This window comes from Strongylocentrotus purpuratus, unplaced genomic scaffold, assembly GCF_000002235.5.
Source record: "Strongylocentrotus purpuratus isolate Spur 01 unplaced genomic scaffold, Spur_5.0 spur5_scaffold_18, whole genome shotgun sequence".
NCBI lineage: Eukaryota > Metazoa > Echinodermata > Echinoidea > Camarodonta > Strongylocentrotidae > Strongylocentrotus > Strongylocentrotus purpuratus.
Window position 1 is genome coordinate 31,973,731 of NW_022145603.1, and position 16,954 is coordinate 31,990,684.

Here is a 16,954-nt window from a genome sequence, read left to right on the forward strand (position 1 = left end):
AAAATTCTCTAAGTAAAATTCAAAATGTCAAAACTCACAAAGACATACGTGTTATAAGAACCTTGTTCTCCATAATAAACTTATATTAATTTTGTACACAAAATATTCACTTTTTACACGATCAAAACAAAATCCTGTTGTCTGAACATTCGTTCTCACTTGAGGATTCCCCTCATTTACTTTACACGTAATGCCTATAATGACTTCTAGTACTACTATTATGTTGGGTGAGCACAAATTAAAAAAGAAAATCAACCCTTCTGAATTTGAATTTGCAAAATACACTCAGCTTATTAAAAAAATAACCCCAGATATGTTTACAAAAAAGATATAATTACATGTTGTGTGAACATAAGAGGCTATATTACGCTATTTTGATTAAGGGGGAGTATTTTTTGTTGTGTTATATTGACTTTACTCTTCTCGACAGGAGTGTGATCATACACATATCCATTTATGTATCATGTATGGTATTACTCTGATATCTGGCTGGGGCTTGATCCTGTACAGTTAAGTTTTCATTCCTTTTCTTACAGATTCACCGTCTGTATTTCCTTCTTTCTTGGAAGACCTTCGCTGTATAATTGAAATTTTGAGAAAACAAACAAACAAACTATCCAATAAAATAATTACACCGTAGCTGCATCTCCAAAATGTAAGAACCAACTTGTGATACACATTTTTGAATGAAAAAATACTTGCATTTGTACAAGCCACTGGATGTCGCAATATTTCAAATCTTATAAATGCACACGGAGAAAGAGAAAATTAAAAATTAAGATGGAACAGTCCGTCAACAGTCCTACTATTAAAACAAAAAAAATCGTCAATGTTTAGTAGAAATAATATGCAGATTTCCATCTTTCTCAGTGAATTTTGTTGTTCACACACATCCTATGTATTCAATATATTCAGTTTTAACTGTTAATAAAACATTACATCAGATAATAATTACTTGATATTCTTAGATTGCCCTACAATTAATAGTGAACAATCAACTTTGCTTCACATACAATACAAAATAAAAACTAGTGCCACAATAACAAACAGACTAACCTCTCCTAAACAGATTCCGAGTGATCGATGAGTGGGTTTAATATTTAGCTGATTCTTTACCCAATCTGTAATTTCTGATTTAAGAAATAAAAAGCAACAACAACATTTTGGATGGTTAGAGATAAAGCACATCAATATTGTAGCCTAGACCTAATCAAGATCTCATCAGGAGTAATATTTACTAAGTCATACCAGGGAGGTGATAGAGAAGGAGTGGAAACTCTAGTAATTTATTCAAATGCACCCGTGCGTTCTAAAACGTAAACATATAACAATCCACTTTGCTTTGAAGTTCCATGCTCCGAGCCGCGCCTCCACTGCGGGGAATGTCGGAGGCCAGGCGCCAGTTTCACATTTATTGCAAAATATTAGATTACCGGCAAATTGTAATGTAAGTTATGAACTTTATATGGGAATTTTATTGGGAATAGTGCATCAAATAATTATTCAAATTTGGCACTTCGCCCTTCCAATAAATTGTGTACCAGAGTTGGTAAAAGAAAAATCAGATTGAAAGGGATACTGTTTTCTGATGTAAGACTTCTCAATCCTGATATTCATGCGCTCCTTTCTCTCGCCACTTGGGTAAAAGTTGCAAATTAACGCATAACTATTCGGCGGCTTGGAGCATGGGGTCAATGGAGTGCGGCTTGCTTCCACTTCTTCTCTATTACCTCCCTGGTAATACACTTTAATTGAGAGCAAATGGGCAATTCAAGCTCAACTGTCATGGAGGTATTTTATATGATCAGGACAACTGCCCCTGGAAACTCACCCACATGACAACAACTCTCCTTTTAGACTTCCCAGTGCATCTACTTCCTAGGGTATGATACCCCTCAGAAAACGAACAACATGAAAAATGAACACCTAGGACAATTATCCTCAAGAGAAATAACCCCAAGATAACAACCTATTGATGAGTTAACCTAATCACCCTCACGCCACTATCTATAGGTGGAAATTCGATTTGGAAGTCAATATCTGAGATTTAAAAGGTAATATCAAATATTTCACAATCTCACTGTCAAATCCTCCCTCTGAAAATATATACCAGCATGCCTTACTGCTTTAAAACAAAATATTTAAAAAAATCCCTTTCTGTTCACAGTTGTTAAATACTAATATATTTCATTAGAAGACTGTAATATAAAGGCAGGTTATTTGACTGACATCGCTACCACTACTGTAATATATTTTCAATTGCGAAGTCTTTCGGGGACGGCGTACATAGATTTCGGGCCATGTACCCAAGGTTCGTCATGCGCGTATCATGCAGGTGGTGCTGCATTGTGGGACATTGCTATCGACGCACCGGGACATTGTGAGCAGCAGATGGCAGTAAACGTCTGAACAAAGAGTTTTAAGAAATGGAGTTCTAGCTAGCTCATTCCCTTTAAACCATCTACGATGCCGCCAGGAGAAAATATGTGAGGCATGTGCTTAACTGGATCTTCCTTGCAGATACGTGGAAAAAATAAATTCATGCCCAGCTGCAAACTAACGGGCCACCTTCAAAGGGGAATATGTTTTCGTAATGATGATTATTTTTCGCTACCACTCGTCTGATAATACGAGCAGTACAAAGTGTTTATCTTTACAAGATCACTACTCTAGCTTTTTAATGATATTGGCGGCTTCGAACCTCAATCATCAAATGTACCAGCACAACCATAGATTATATTGTGCAACCATAGAAAACGGAAGCTGCTCGGAACAATTTGTTGCCAGTTGGGTCTCCATCTCTTAAAGCTCCTTAATCTGAAGTAGGATCAGTAGAATACGCAGCCTTTAAGGCTAATCAAGTATGGACAAACCTATGAAAGCTGGACGACTATTCGCTGCATATCTCCATGAATCTGTCATGACTTTGATCAGAGGTGTAGGAGTGTTTACTGGAACAGGTTTCAGACATGGAGCCTGGTCAGATAATTTAAAGACCTTCACCATTTCCAATCCTCTTTCTGATATAGAAACAAAATCATAAATCATAATATAGGGAAATTAATTGCATTAGTAGTTTATTTTTTACTGAAAATTAAACTATGATGAGTAAAACTTACAATAAAATTTGAGTGCAATCAAACAAAATGTATGAGCATTAGCAAACTGAGGCTATTATACAAATGATGCACAGGTTTGAGAACGGTTTTAGACCAAATTCAAAGGTACCGCGTGCACACAATTCCACCGACCCACAAATTAAACCTGTGCATCATCTGTTTATATTATGGGGCCCCAAAAATTGTCAAAAATACAAAATTGTGTTATTTTACGGATTTACCGGATGCATGGCAAAATCATGAGTCCGGTAATTTTTTTTTACCCGACGCATGATTTCTAACTTATCATGAAATTTAAAAAAATAAATAACAAAATTGTCAGTGCACATTTAACTGTAAACTTAAAGATAAACTCCAGTACTGGTAAAAAAATAATAATAATTCTCACAGAATCAAACGAAACTTACACTGAATGTTCAAGATTACAAATAAATGACATGTGCCAAACAATTTTGGAAGAAAATGTATACTGGCTGAGTAATGAGCATAGAAAGACAAGGAAATCAAGGTAGTACTAGCCCCGACATCATGTGTGTTGTCCCATATATAGCTTTCTATGTGAGTGCTTGTTACTTTATCAAGACTCGGTCAAATTTATTATGATTTTGATGACTCCAGAACCTTGCAGTGCACACCAATACTTACATGCTACATGATCAACTGTTTCTGATCCTTTCCACACCTTTTCTTTCACAATGCAATCGCATTACCAGTACTAAAGTTTATCTTTAAAAAAAAAAAATAATGATAATAATGTAAAAAAAAATTATTTTTTTTTAAACAGATTATAATTATCAAAAAACACGAAAAAAAATAATTATCACCCCCAAAAAAGTTATCAAAAAAATCATTAAAAAAAAAAATATATTAAAAAAAAAAGAAGAAAAAAAAAAAGAATTATAAAACAAAAATCGATTGCCGATATCGCGTGCATCAAGTAAAAATAATTACATGCTAATTTACCAATCAAATTGCAGGGATTCTTCTACCCATCTTATAAAGCCTCTTGGTAACATAATTTTGAATGCATAAGCTGATCTATTTAACACAAAAATTACACCAAGTTGAGGATGTGAGATGGCTCAGTGGTAGATCAATTATGGGAGGACCAGGTTCTAAACCATGTAAATGCACTTGACTAGTGCTCTTTAGTAATGCGTTAACAAGTTTTACCATGTCATTCAGAGATGATTTAAAGTCATCGAGTTGCTTACTTACAAACCTACATGCGCCTTTTTGCAGTCAGGAAACCCAAAAATCATATAAGTAATGCTATAGAAACAGGAAGCAAGCACTCACCAGCGTATGGATGAATACCTGTCAAAAGTTCATAGAGGGTCATCGCAAAGCTGTGGGTTAATGCATGACAAAAAGGCAGATGGAAATTTGTTAACTCTCCAATATAACATAAATGAATACATCAACAAATCTCACACATACTGCGATACATTGCACTCAAATTGATACAAAACTGATTAAATCAGATATTTAACAGAAGGTACTAATAGCTGGACATTATTGAATTAAGGTTTGGAGCATAGACCAATAAAACATTTCATGTATGGAACCCGCATATTGATGTTCAGAATGCGAAACTCTGTTTAATTACAAAGCAGTATATTTGAAGCTTCAAATTTCGACAGCGAGGTGGCCAAATTGATGCTGAAGTAACATTTGTTATCAAAATGAAAAAGTGAAAGCAGGGTTTGGAAGAAAAAAAGAAGTAAAACAATGAAAAACAGGATCATGAGTTATAGAAAAGAAAAGAAATTGCCATCACAGTCCTGCATGAAATGACATTCAGTAACTATTCTCCTCAAATACTTGAATGTGTAGGATGATTACAATATACCCAAAATTCCTTCAAAAAATCCTTTAAGAATCAGAACATACATTGATTGGACATTTCACCAATGTTTACTTCTTTGCTCATGTAATGGACTTATGAGGATTGTTTATACGAATTAAAATTTCTCACCTGTAGACATCGTACTTAGGATTGACAACCTTAATTGACTTGGATAAGTCTGTCCTAAAAGCTTCTGGAGGCTTGTGACTGTCCGTGCCCCAACATCTATCACCAAATGAAGTTCGGAGATCGGCTGCAAGGCCAAGATCTGCAATCTGTACATGCCATTAACATAGCGAGAGAAAACACATCAAATTTATATCAAACTATTCTAAACTATTTTTTCCTAAACAGTTAAGGTATACATATATTGGTTGGCAGGAAAGTTCATGTGACCTTTGTTTGATTTTATGAAGGAGATTTAATTGGGAATCATAAATGCTTTCCCATCCTCCTATAACAAAATAAGTTCAGCTGCAAGCTCCATCATGTTATATATATATATATATATAAATATATATATCTTCAGTATTGCATAACTTATGATAGGAAAATGTGCAAACAATTTTGGAAATAAATTCACCTAGTAAGAATCCTGTGAACAACCTGAGAATATGTATCTCTAATCTGCACCTGAATCACAGTTGATGAATATACTTTAATTTGCAGCTAGACAAGATTTATTAGCCTTGGAACTATTGATATTATATCCTGGTATTCTAGACTGCAGTTCATTAAAGCCAAGGAATATTTTGAAAAGCAGTTTGTCAGATTTCTTCTATTTCAATCTTCTCAGACAAAAATAGTGAGATACTCAAACTTTAAGAGAAGGGCATCGTTCAGTGAAACCATGAGTTCACCGGCATTCTACTGGGAAATGTTTGTTAATTACAATACACATATTTCAGGTATATCTCATAAAGTACTTATGATGGTTTGATAAAACACTGGATGGATGATAGGTGAAGAATGTTACCTTGGCATGAAGATTACCATCTACTAGAACATTCTCCAGCTTCAGATCACGGTGAATGATATCATTTGAGTGGAGGAAATGCATTCCACACGAGATTTCATAGACCATCCTATTGGTCAAAGGCCAGAGATCAGGATGATCTTGCCATCTACGTTTACGGAAGTCCCAGAGAGATCCATTCTCCATGTATTTCATGACGATACCAAAAAGGCCACATTTACCTCTATGAACTTCACACTGCACAAACCCTTTGATGGCGACAATATGATCAGAGGTCAGGGAAATTCCGTGCTTTCGAACCTCTTTCTGGTACATCTCCACTAGATCTCTATGTAGGATATTGAGAGAAACATTAATCAAAGAAGATGATATATTTAACAAAAAGTGTGAGGACTTTTTCTTAGAATATTTAAATATGGTCATGAGCTGCAAAACGTGTTGGGCTCCTTGTGCATATTGTGACATAGGAAACAATTGTAAGCCTATTACAAATTGTGTTTATGCTGAGAGTTACAATAATTGTTTCTCACACCAACCGGAAATTTACGAGAGGTATGTGGTTATCATCCACAAGCCAGTTTTATCATAGAGTTTGGTCTATTCACGAGTTGTGAGGTTTCTATGTTTTACAGCAGATCCCAAATTTGATAGAAGTGGCTACATGAGAACGTGTTGATACATTTATTTAGTTTAGAAGACGAAACATCATTATTAATCCCTCCTTAAACAAAAACCCATGAAACCAAGTGTTACACGTTGGAAATTACTTGAATTTTACCTTTATCCTTTAATAGACCATTTCGTAGCTAGCACATGGGTAAAATGACCCCAAATATCCACAAATCTTTTACTCATGGAGAAGTCCCACTTTGTGTATTTTAGAATAATCAATGCCAAAGTCATGTACTTGCTTCATAAAAAGCTTTTGTTTGCCCTCTTGTATCATAAAATGTACCGTAGGTGCAACACAAGAATAATGATTACATAACATGAGCACGTATTCATCTCGGTGGGTTTTACTGTTTTATCAGAAATGATATGTATCTGCCTATGTGCACACAGTACTTACGAAATGGCTCATTAGCAAAAAGTTTTTAACTTAAAATTTCAACAAATAGGAGATAATAGGAAGAAGCAAGTTAATTTGAAGTATTGCATAATGTTTTCCAATCAAAACATAATCTATGCAGATGCCTGGACTATAATGGACAATGAGCAATGTGATGTAAAGAAACAGAAAAACTTTTCATGTCAAGTCAAAGTGTAATAATGTTTGTTTTTTTTGGAAAATTATTGAAAGTTATTTATAATTACTTTCGTAAAAAATTACATATTAATTATAAAAAACATTAGTTATAGGTTAATATGTTGCAAAAAAGAAAACTGTGTGATAAATTTCAGTTAATTTTAGGCAAATACATAATATACATAATGCATATCCGAATTCGCTATGATGGTAAAGATTATAATAGTAAAAGTCTGTTTATTACGATATTGTATAGCAAATAAGCATTGTTGTTTATTGACGAAACACAAATAAATTATTCCCAGACATGTAAAGGATATAACCATTCATTCAATTATTTTTGTCTTGTTGTATTATGTTTAAAATGTAAACTAATGATTTCATATATAAAATATATGAAATAAAACACTTGGTAAGAGGATAAGAAGAAAAAAAGTGAATAAATATTTTCTTTCCTTTGTTTTTCCCGTTTCGTTTCCTTGATCACTACAATATAATGCTTTGACAGTAGAAGAAACATAGAAAACATAGAAAAGAAAGAAATTAGGTGGATTTTCATGCACACCTTTCTGACAAAGACTTGGATAAAGGTAATGCGAATGAATTGATGATGCTCAATCAATATGTTCTATAATTCACATAGCTGTACGCACTATCAAACGTGTAACAAGATTGGCTGAGAAATTTTAACCACAGTGAGTCCCATTGGAGAATCGATGAAAAATCAAAAAGTCGATGAAGAATCAATGACAAATGAACGTGTCAAGGGCATAACGTACAAAAGAATAACAAACCCTAGACATCGTTTTCAGAATACCGATTAAAGCCCCACTTCACTACTGATAGCTACTTGCGCCCTCTATATTGCAAATAGTGCCTTATAGATGACCGTTGGTCCCCATGGTCCCCCTTTTCTTATGTTAATTGATTTGATGAAATAATCACCTGTTAGTAAACTCCCGACCAAGGACACAGAAGTTAACATAGTTTTCAGAGTACCGCCCCAGACATTTGGAAAATGTTATGCCTCTTTTGGTCGATATAACTTTCAACGATTCTTTTTACTCACTCTTTACCAGGTTTAGCAAGCTTCACTGCTACTTCACCATGTACTTTATGTGTAGCCTTGAAGACCTCCCCAAAAGAGCCTCCGCCCAAATGACATCCTTCATGCTCCCTTGCTTTCTTCTCATGGAAGGCACATGTTTTCCCACTGGAGTCTTCAACAGTAAGGTGCATCATCTTGATTTGATCAAGCTTTACCTCCGGTTGATGAACAAACAATGTTGCATTATGGACTTCATTGGATTTTCCCTGGAAATCTGCCCCTGATGGTGCTTCTAAATCAAAGAGGAAAAATAGAAGTCATTATGACAATCATGAAGACCGTTTAAAAGCACCGTTCAGCTAACCTTTGACCTGGATCCTGTATATGCATTTCTAATAATGTAAGTGTATATAAATGGTACATGTAGTGATTTTTTCTTCAATTGCTTAAAATATCCAGTGGTTAAATCAACCATGAATACAACCTAACGTTAGGGGTCGTGTAAGAAGTAGTATTTACTAACAAAAAAAGTAGTTAATCTTCATGTTTTTGTTGCTGTTGGGCATGTTGATTAAATTTTGCATTTATTTCTGTTTAAAATTCCCTGGAAAACAATATCATCGTAATTATGATCGTGTCACAACCATGTACATGTACCTACTCTGTATTGTTTATGTTATGCAGGGCCCGAAGTATGATAGTTATTCAACTACTGATGAGGCTACCCTGTTTTAATGTGACTGCCCCCCCCCCCCCCTCCGCCGGGATAATTCTCTGAGTTTGCTACTCCCAAAAGGCAATTTATTTTTGTACACGATGCACACTAAACAATCCAATTTTTTCAACAAAGTTTGTATTTAAATCTATATTCGTTCTAAATTCGTAAAGTAGCGCACGAATCAGGGCTGTATTAATTTTGGTAAAAACGTGTTATCAATAACAAGTTACAGTAAATGTTATAAGCTACTGAAATCATGGCATTTGATTGGCTCAGAGCAATTTTTTCATAGAAACTTAGCATTTCTTATTGATAACAGGTTCTATGACACGGGGCCCAGATATTATTGTCCAAACATGTTTACTGCTTGGCATGACCCACCCCGCTCCCATCTCCAGATACACTATCAGAATCAGAAAGAACAAAAAACGTTACTTAGAATACTGTTAACTAAATAGAAAACTTATAGTTTCTTCTTGGTATACACAAAATAAAAAATAAATAAAAAATAAGACGTATCCATTATATAGACATAGGCTTAACGGTAATGATCAAAACTGTTCAATAGAGCAATCGGCAGTAATACAAAACAAATTAATTTCCGAATGAAGATTAGACCATATGGTAGTTAGGCGAAATGGGAGTAGACGAAATTAAAATAGACGAAATGTATATAGACAAACGGGAATATAATGCCTGGATCAAATGGGAACCCCCCCCCAACCCTGGGGAAGGAGGGACCGCATACGTGTTCCCAAAATCTACGGCTCTTAAAGGTAATACAAAAATGACGGAAGAAGTGGAATGTTGCCGATGTGGAATATACAGCAAATAATCACCTGTTGGTTTCAGGCGATGGCAAACTATCACTTCCTCGGCGATCTGAATGTATACGCTAACTTTTCTCAGCTTCACTTCGGAAAGATAGGTACATCCAGATCGCCTCGGAAGTGATAGTTTGTCCCATCACCTTCACCAATGGTATTTATTTGCTTAATATCCGCCCAATTTTCATAATTTCCCAAAACTTTGTATTACCTTTAACAATAGAAACAGGTCTACCAGTATTGACTTTACACACCGGACTTATGCTAAAAGGAGGGGGGGGGGGTGTGTGCTAAAAACGCTCGTATAACAAAATAAAAAGGCCTACCCGTATTAACTTTACACACCGAACTTATGCAGAAAGGGGGGGGGGTGCTGGGAAGACGCATATGCGTACCCTAGTAACATTGAGGGGGGCGTTGGAAAAACTGGGTATTGGACCAAGTGAACTGTGGTCATACGGCATTACACAATCCATTTTGATTCAAATTAGTTCAGTTATAGGATCAGGAACAACTGCTGAATAAGGTTCTACAATCTGGGTAAGGCTGGTTAATTAGTTCATGATGTAAACAATTGAAGAAATAAAATGAGATCGAATTAATATAATTAGGAATTTTTCAACAATCACCTTTAAATAAAGTTAAGGATAACAACAATTTAAAACTTAAAAAGAATTATGCCAGTTCTGTTCCTATAAATGCAGGTAGCATATATTGGCACCAAGATTAGGGGCGATATGAATATTCATTAATCCCTACGTCATAGACGTGCGGCGTGCATACTCTGTCATATAGACATGCACTTGTGCACGAGTACGTTCGTAAGCATAAGTACATGTACATTGCTCCGGAATGAAGAGATTCATTATAAAAGACGAATTACTCCGTGAAGCCAAGTACAAGCAGGGAATTGAAAATAGCAAACGTTCGGAGCGGCTATACACTCCCTAATCTAGCTAGTTTTGTAATGATAGTTTATTTAGGAAAATGGACATTTAGTACTGTTTAGTTGTTCAATAACATCACTCAGTTTGATTTGATTCGAGTTATATCTCATTAATAAAGCAGTATAAAGGCTGTATGAGTCTCGAACGAACCATCGCCACTAATCTTGGTGCCAACACCGTTAAACCATGCTCCAAATGTAATAATACATTTTGTACGCCCTAAAGACCCGGGGTTGGATTATTTAGGAGAACGGAAGATTGATATTGTTAAGTTGTTCCATAACATCACTTAGTTTGATTTAATTCGAGATATAACTCATTAATAAAACAGTATAAAGGCTTTGTGAGTCTCGAACGAACCATCGCCACTAATCTTGGTGCCAACACCGTTAAACCATGCTCCAAATTTAGTAATACGTTGTGTGTGTCGACAAAGACCCGAGTTGGATTATTTAGGAGAACGGAAGATTGATATTGTTAAGTTGTTCCATAACATCACTCAGTTTGATTTAATTCGAGATATATATCATTAATAAAACAATATAAAGGCTATAATAGTCTCAAACGAACCTACATTATTAAACTTGGAGCCAACACTGGCGTAATGATGGGGGGGGGGGGGGGCTGTTGCCCCCTAATAAAATTCAAATGTGGTTTATTTTTATTCGATAAAAGTGATTTACAAATGTCGTGAAATGGCGTGGTATTTCCCTGAGCTTCCGGAGGCTCTGCCCCCTGGACCCCACCAAGGGCCCTAAGACGGGCCCATGGTTGCTCATCTGACCTTAAATAAATGTCTAAAAATCCTAAGCTTCCGGGGGCTCCGCCCCCTGGACCTCACCAAGGGCACTAAGCCAGCCCCTGGATGCTCATCTGATCGTTATTTAATGCCTAAAACCCCTTAGATTCTGGGGGGGGGGGGGCAAAAAGGGGGAAGGGAAAGAGGAGAGCTAAAAGGGAACAAAAAAGAGGAAGAAGAAAAGAAAAGGGTGTAAAGAAGGAGAGATCAGTTGCGATTAAACCCGCCAATAACGTGTGGATCGGGGGCCGGAAGGCCCTTGCCTCCTCCACCCCCAGCAAACTTAAAAAAGAGAGAAGGAAGGGAAGGGAAAGGGAAAGGTAAGAAAACGAAGAAAGGTAGGGAGATCAGTTGCGATTTTTCCCGCCAACGAGGTGTGGATCAGGAGAATGAAAGGTCCTTGCACCCCCCCCCCCCCCCCCCACGCCCGAACAAACATAGGGAGAGTGAAATGAAGAAAGGGAAAGAGGAGAGAAAGGGAAATAAATTAAAGAGGAAGAAGAAAAGAAAATGGGGAAAAGAAGGTAAGATCAGTTGCGATATTTATCGCTTCTTCTATCATCATCATGACGTTTTGGCAACCGGCGACGGGGGCCTTCTACAACGCTAATCTCAGAGCGAAAATTTCCGCGTAGCGTCCAAACCTACGACGGTATTCAGCCTGATTAGCGTCGTTTGTCGAGCTATTACGGAGTGGCGAGCTCATTTAAATACCCCGTAGTCAGCATTTGCGTCGCCGTGCGAAAAGTCCCTAACGTACATTTTTCATTGTACTTGAATGTATTCATATATTTATCTATTCATTTCTGTCAGAGAACAAGAATATGAATATAAAATCATAACAGCTTAGAAAAGAAATGCAGAAGAAAACTACGTTGCAGGCAGAAAGAAACGCAATAACGATCATGCGTTTGCATGTAAGTGTATCATAATTATTCATAATGTTTTATTACATCTTGTGAATTAGCATGCATTCAAGCTTTTGGAACTTTTTGTGTGTATTTATATGAAAGAAAGCGTTTGGAACTTACAATGCACATGATGCAATTTCAGGTGCAATTTACTGTGTGAAATGCCTTGTCAAATATTCAAATACTCATTTATTTTTGTTTAACCTTTCATACAGTAATACAGATATGTGCAAGCCAACCAATTTTCTTGTTAATTATGTCAACCACAATCGGGGTAATAATATATTTGTAAAGCGCTTAGGCACATCGTTGGATCGATGTATTGAGCGCTATATAAACACGGAATATTATTATTATTATTAATCTTTCTAAACCCAATCAAATATGGGACACACACGCAGGCGCGGATCCAGGGAGGCCGAGCAAGCCTTGCCCCCCCCCCCCCCTCATCAAACCTAAAAGAGAGAAGGAAGGGAAGGGACAGGGAAAGAAGAGAGAAAGGGAAGGGAAAGGGAAAGAAGAGAGAAAGGGAAGGAAAACAAGAGAAAGAAGTGAGGTAGGGGAGATCAGTTGCGATTTTTCTCGCCAACAAGGTGTAGATCGAGGCGGGGGTGGGTGGGGGATGGGGGATGCACTGGCGTACGGGTGGGATGGGGTGCCACCCCCCCCCCCATATCGGTGATTTACAAATGTTGCTGAAATGACATAGATTTTTACTCACTTTTTTAGTAAATTGTACATTGTTATGCGTTTCTTGGAAAATGACAAATTCCTAAAATTACCGTTAGGCGAGAAATCTGCTTATTTTGAGACGTACATGTCAGGGCCCGCGAAACGGCGGGGCTCGGTGGCCTCGAGCTTCCCCTCCTACTTTTTTGAAAATTATATCAAAGAGAAATAGAAAGAAAAAGAGAAAGAAAGAAAGAATAGTGACCTGCCAGTGTCACAAAATAATGAGTTTTCAAAATATCCTCATCTGACCGGGATTAAATAACGAAAACCCCTGAGCTTCCGAAGGCTCTGCCCCCCGGATTCCACCTAGGGCCCTAAGGCGGGCCCCTGGATGCTCGTGTGTATATAAAAGTATATAAAAGAGGTATGGAAAGAAAGGGAGAAAGAAAAAATAGTGACCTACCAATGCCACAAAATAATGAGGTATCAAAATATGCTCATCTAAACCGTGATTTAATACCTAAAACCCCCTGAGCTTTCGGCGGCTCTGCCCCCTGGACCCCACCTAGGGCCTTAAGGAGGGCCCCAATATGCTCATCTGACGGTAATTTAAAGCCTAAAACCTCCGAGCTTTTGGGGGCTCCACCCTCCCCCCTGAACCCCACACCGATTAGTGTCCTGCCAGTGTCACAATAAGGTATCAAAATATGCTCATCTGATCGTAGTCTACGATAGCTCCGCCCCTTCAGCCCAACCAGGGGCCCTACGCTGCCCTGTGGATGCTCATTTGACAATAATTTAATGCCTCAAACCCCTGAGCTTCTGGGGGCTCCACCCGCTCTACCCTACGCCAATTAGTGTCCTGTCAGTGTCACAAAATAAGGTATCAAAAGGTAAAGCCTTTATATATTGTTTTATTAATAAGATATATCTCGAATCAAATCAAACTGAGTGATGTTATAGAACAACTTTACAATATCAATCTTCTGTTCTCTTAAATATTCCAACCCCGGATCTTTAGGGCATATAAAATATATTACTAAATTTGGAGCATGGTTTAACGGTGTTGGCACCAAGTTTAGTGGCGATCGATGGTTTGTTCGAAACTCACTCAGCCTTTATACTGTTTTATTAATGAGATATATCTCGAATCAAATCAAACTGAGTGATGTTATAGAACAACTAAACAGTACTAAAATATGTCCATTTTCCTAAATAAACTATCATTACAAAACTAGCTAGATTAGGGAGTGTATAGCTGCTCCGAGGAACGTTTGCTATTTTCAATTCCCTGCTTGTACTTAGCTTCACGGAGTAATTCCTCCTTTATAATGATTCTCTTCATTCCGGAGCAATGTACATGTACTAATGCTTACGAACGTAGTCGTCGCATATGACAGAGTACGCACGCCGCACGTCTGTGACGTAGGGAATAATGAATATTCATATCGCCACTAATCTTGGTGCCAATATATGCTACCATAAATGCATCAATTTTTGTAAAACATAAAATAGAGATCACTGATAAAATGCGAATCATACCTTTATATGATGCTCCTCTCCTCCGTTCTTGTTCATTCTGGAGATACTGAACTACACGAAGATGACCATGGTGTGATGCAACAATAAGTGGGGTGTTACCTTCATTATTGCACCTTTCTATCTGTGCTCCTTGACCAACGAGGTACTGAACTACATCGAGATTACCATTGCTTGATGCAAAGTAAAGAGGTGTTTGACCCTTATTATCACCCCTCTCTAACTCTGCTCCTTGACCAACGAGGTACTGAACTAAACCAAGATTACCACTGTGTGATGCACGGTGAAGAGGTCTTAAACATGCATTATCTTCCTGCTCTAACTGTGCTCCTTGACCCACGAGATACTTAACTACGTCAAGATGACCCTTAAGCGATGCAGTTAGAAGAGCTGTCCTACCATCTTTACTATGCTTATTAATCTCTGCTCCTTGACCAACGAGGTACTGAACTACATCAAGGTGACCATTCCCCGATGCAGAATTAAGTGGTGTCGAACCATAAGTATTGCTCACCTCTATATTTGCTCCTTGACTAAAGAGGTACTCAACTACGTCAAGACGACCCCTGCTTGATGCAGTAAGAAGTGGGGTGTAACCATTTGCATTAACCTTCTCTATCGGTGCTCCTTGACTAACGAGGTACCGAACTATATCGAGGTAACCATGGCCTGATGCAGTGTGAAGAGGTGTGTCACCATACGTATTATCACACGTGTCAATCTGTGCTCCAAGACCAACGAGGTACTTAACTACATAAAGATGATCGTCAGCTGATGCTAAATGGAGAGCTGTCACACCATATTTTTCATCACGCTTTTCAATCTGTGCTCCTTTACCAACGAAAAACTGAACTATATCAAGATGACCCTCTGAAGCTGCCGTACGAAAGGCTTTATCGACCTCAGCACGTTCATTTGCTGCTCTTACATTCATGTTTTGTTATGTCTGTGGGCCCAATGGTGAGGCAAATCTTATGAATATTTCTTCGTTCTGGACCTTATATATCCTGTTTGTCCATCAAGTCACATTTGTGTTCTGTAAATTGTTTCTTAGAAGAGACTAAATACGTCAATGAATTTACCCGCTCTACTGCCTTAGAGGAATATATCGATCTATGTTACCCTGCAGGTTTAAGCTTTCGTTTAATTTATTAAAGAAGTACTTGCGATCATAATTGAAATGTTATGATTATAGAATCCGTCTCGGACAGTCCTGGCGCTTTCAGTACAAGTGTGATATTTCCAATTTTTTTTCTGATTTCCTTCATATAACCAACGTGCTCCGGTCCATCCAAATATACCATCAAAGGTTTGTTGCTTCAAAATGAATTGTAGATTGTCCAATCAGTTGGCAAATCAGTGCATACAATTGTTCCACTATAAAACGCTCGGAACATTTCTTAAAATTTAGCTTCCTGCTTTTTATCCGAAAAAATTACCTTGTGTTTAATGGTATATTACACAAAGGTAAGAGTTAAATAAATGATGTTAGTTTGCTTACAGTTTCCCAAGCAAACTAACCGATTGAACAGTCATGAAGAAAATGGCGGATCCTTTTGTGAGAATCGGGCGTTGTTGTGTAGAACATCATCATGATAGTACGTCACCATGACCTCATCTAGGCTTTGTTGGAATGCGCTGCAAAAGTACATGAAAATAGAAGATATGCATGGATGACTATTTAGAATGAGCCGAAACCAGCTAGTCGCAGGGATATTTTATGACAAAATTTCTATTGAGCTTATCCACTTAATCACATTATTTCTTGCTTTTACACATGATACGTCAACATATGTTTAAATACAAACTGAAAATCGCTTCAAACTGTGTGTATTAGTTCAAATAACGCAAAATTATTTGTATCATTCACATTGATAATTATTCAATCATGGGCAGAATAAGACTGTTAAAGCTATTTTGATATCAAATCACAGAATCTCTCTTGAAAATGTGCTTCCAAAATTACCGTTCTGTTTTCTTGGACTCGCAAAAAAATTTCCACATAGGACAATTTTTAGGGACGGATCCAGGGGGGGGGGGGGGCACAGGGGGCAGGTACCCCCCCCCCCCCCCTCGGCCGCCCCAAAATATGTAAAAATTAGCCCTAAATTCGCAAAAATGTACTGAAAAAGAAGGGACGTGTCCCTCCCCCCGGGCAATTTTTTTTATATATATGTATATACAAACGGCTGACCTAAACAGGTGACCTCCACCCCCCCCCCCCCCTCACAACGGAGCAAAATGTCAAATTAAAAAATTTCGTTACCAAAAAAAAAAGGCGATTTTTTTTTGGGGGGGGACCT

At 37.5% G+C, this 16,954-nt stretch overlaps 2 protein-coding genes across 2 annotated transcripts; both read right to left on the minus strand.

Annotated features, from left to right (window-relative positions):
* Positions 1-935: 935 nt before the first annotated feature.
* LOC100888442 (ankyrin repeat and protein kinase domain-containing protein 1-like) lies at positions 936-8,732 on the minus strand. Its single transcript, XM_030989015.1, has 6 exons — positions 8,260-8,732; positions 5,945-6,272; positions 5,098-5,243; positions 4,419-4,468; positions 2,874-3,020; positions 936-1,130 (listed from the first exon to the last, which is right to left on the minus strand). The coding sequence occupies exons 1-6, from the start codon at positions 8,430-8,432 to the stop codon at positions 1,006-1,008; spliced, it is 969 nt and encodes a 322-aa protein (XP_030844875.1). The 5' UTR covers positions 8,433-8,732; the 3' UTR covers positions 936-1,005.
* A 584-nt stretch (positions 8,733-9,316) lies between these two features.
* On the minus strand, positions 9,317-15,585 carry LOC105445533 (ankyrin repeat domain-containing protein 50-like). The gene is made up of 2 exons (XM_011681201.1): positions 14,768-15,585; positions 9,317-9,359 (listed from the first exon to the last, which is right to left on the minus strand). The coding sequence occupies exons 1-2, from the start codon at positions 15,583-15,585 to the stop codon at positions 9,317-9,319; spliced, it is 861 nt and encodes a 286-aa protein (XP_011679503.1).
* Between the last annotated feature and the right edge of the window lie 1,369 nt (positions 15,586-16,954).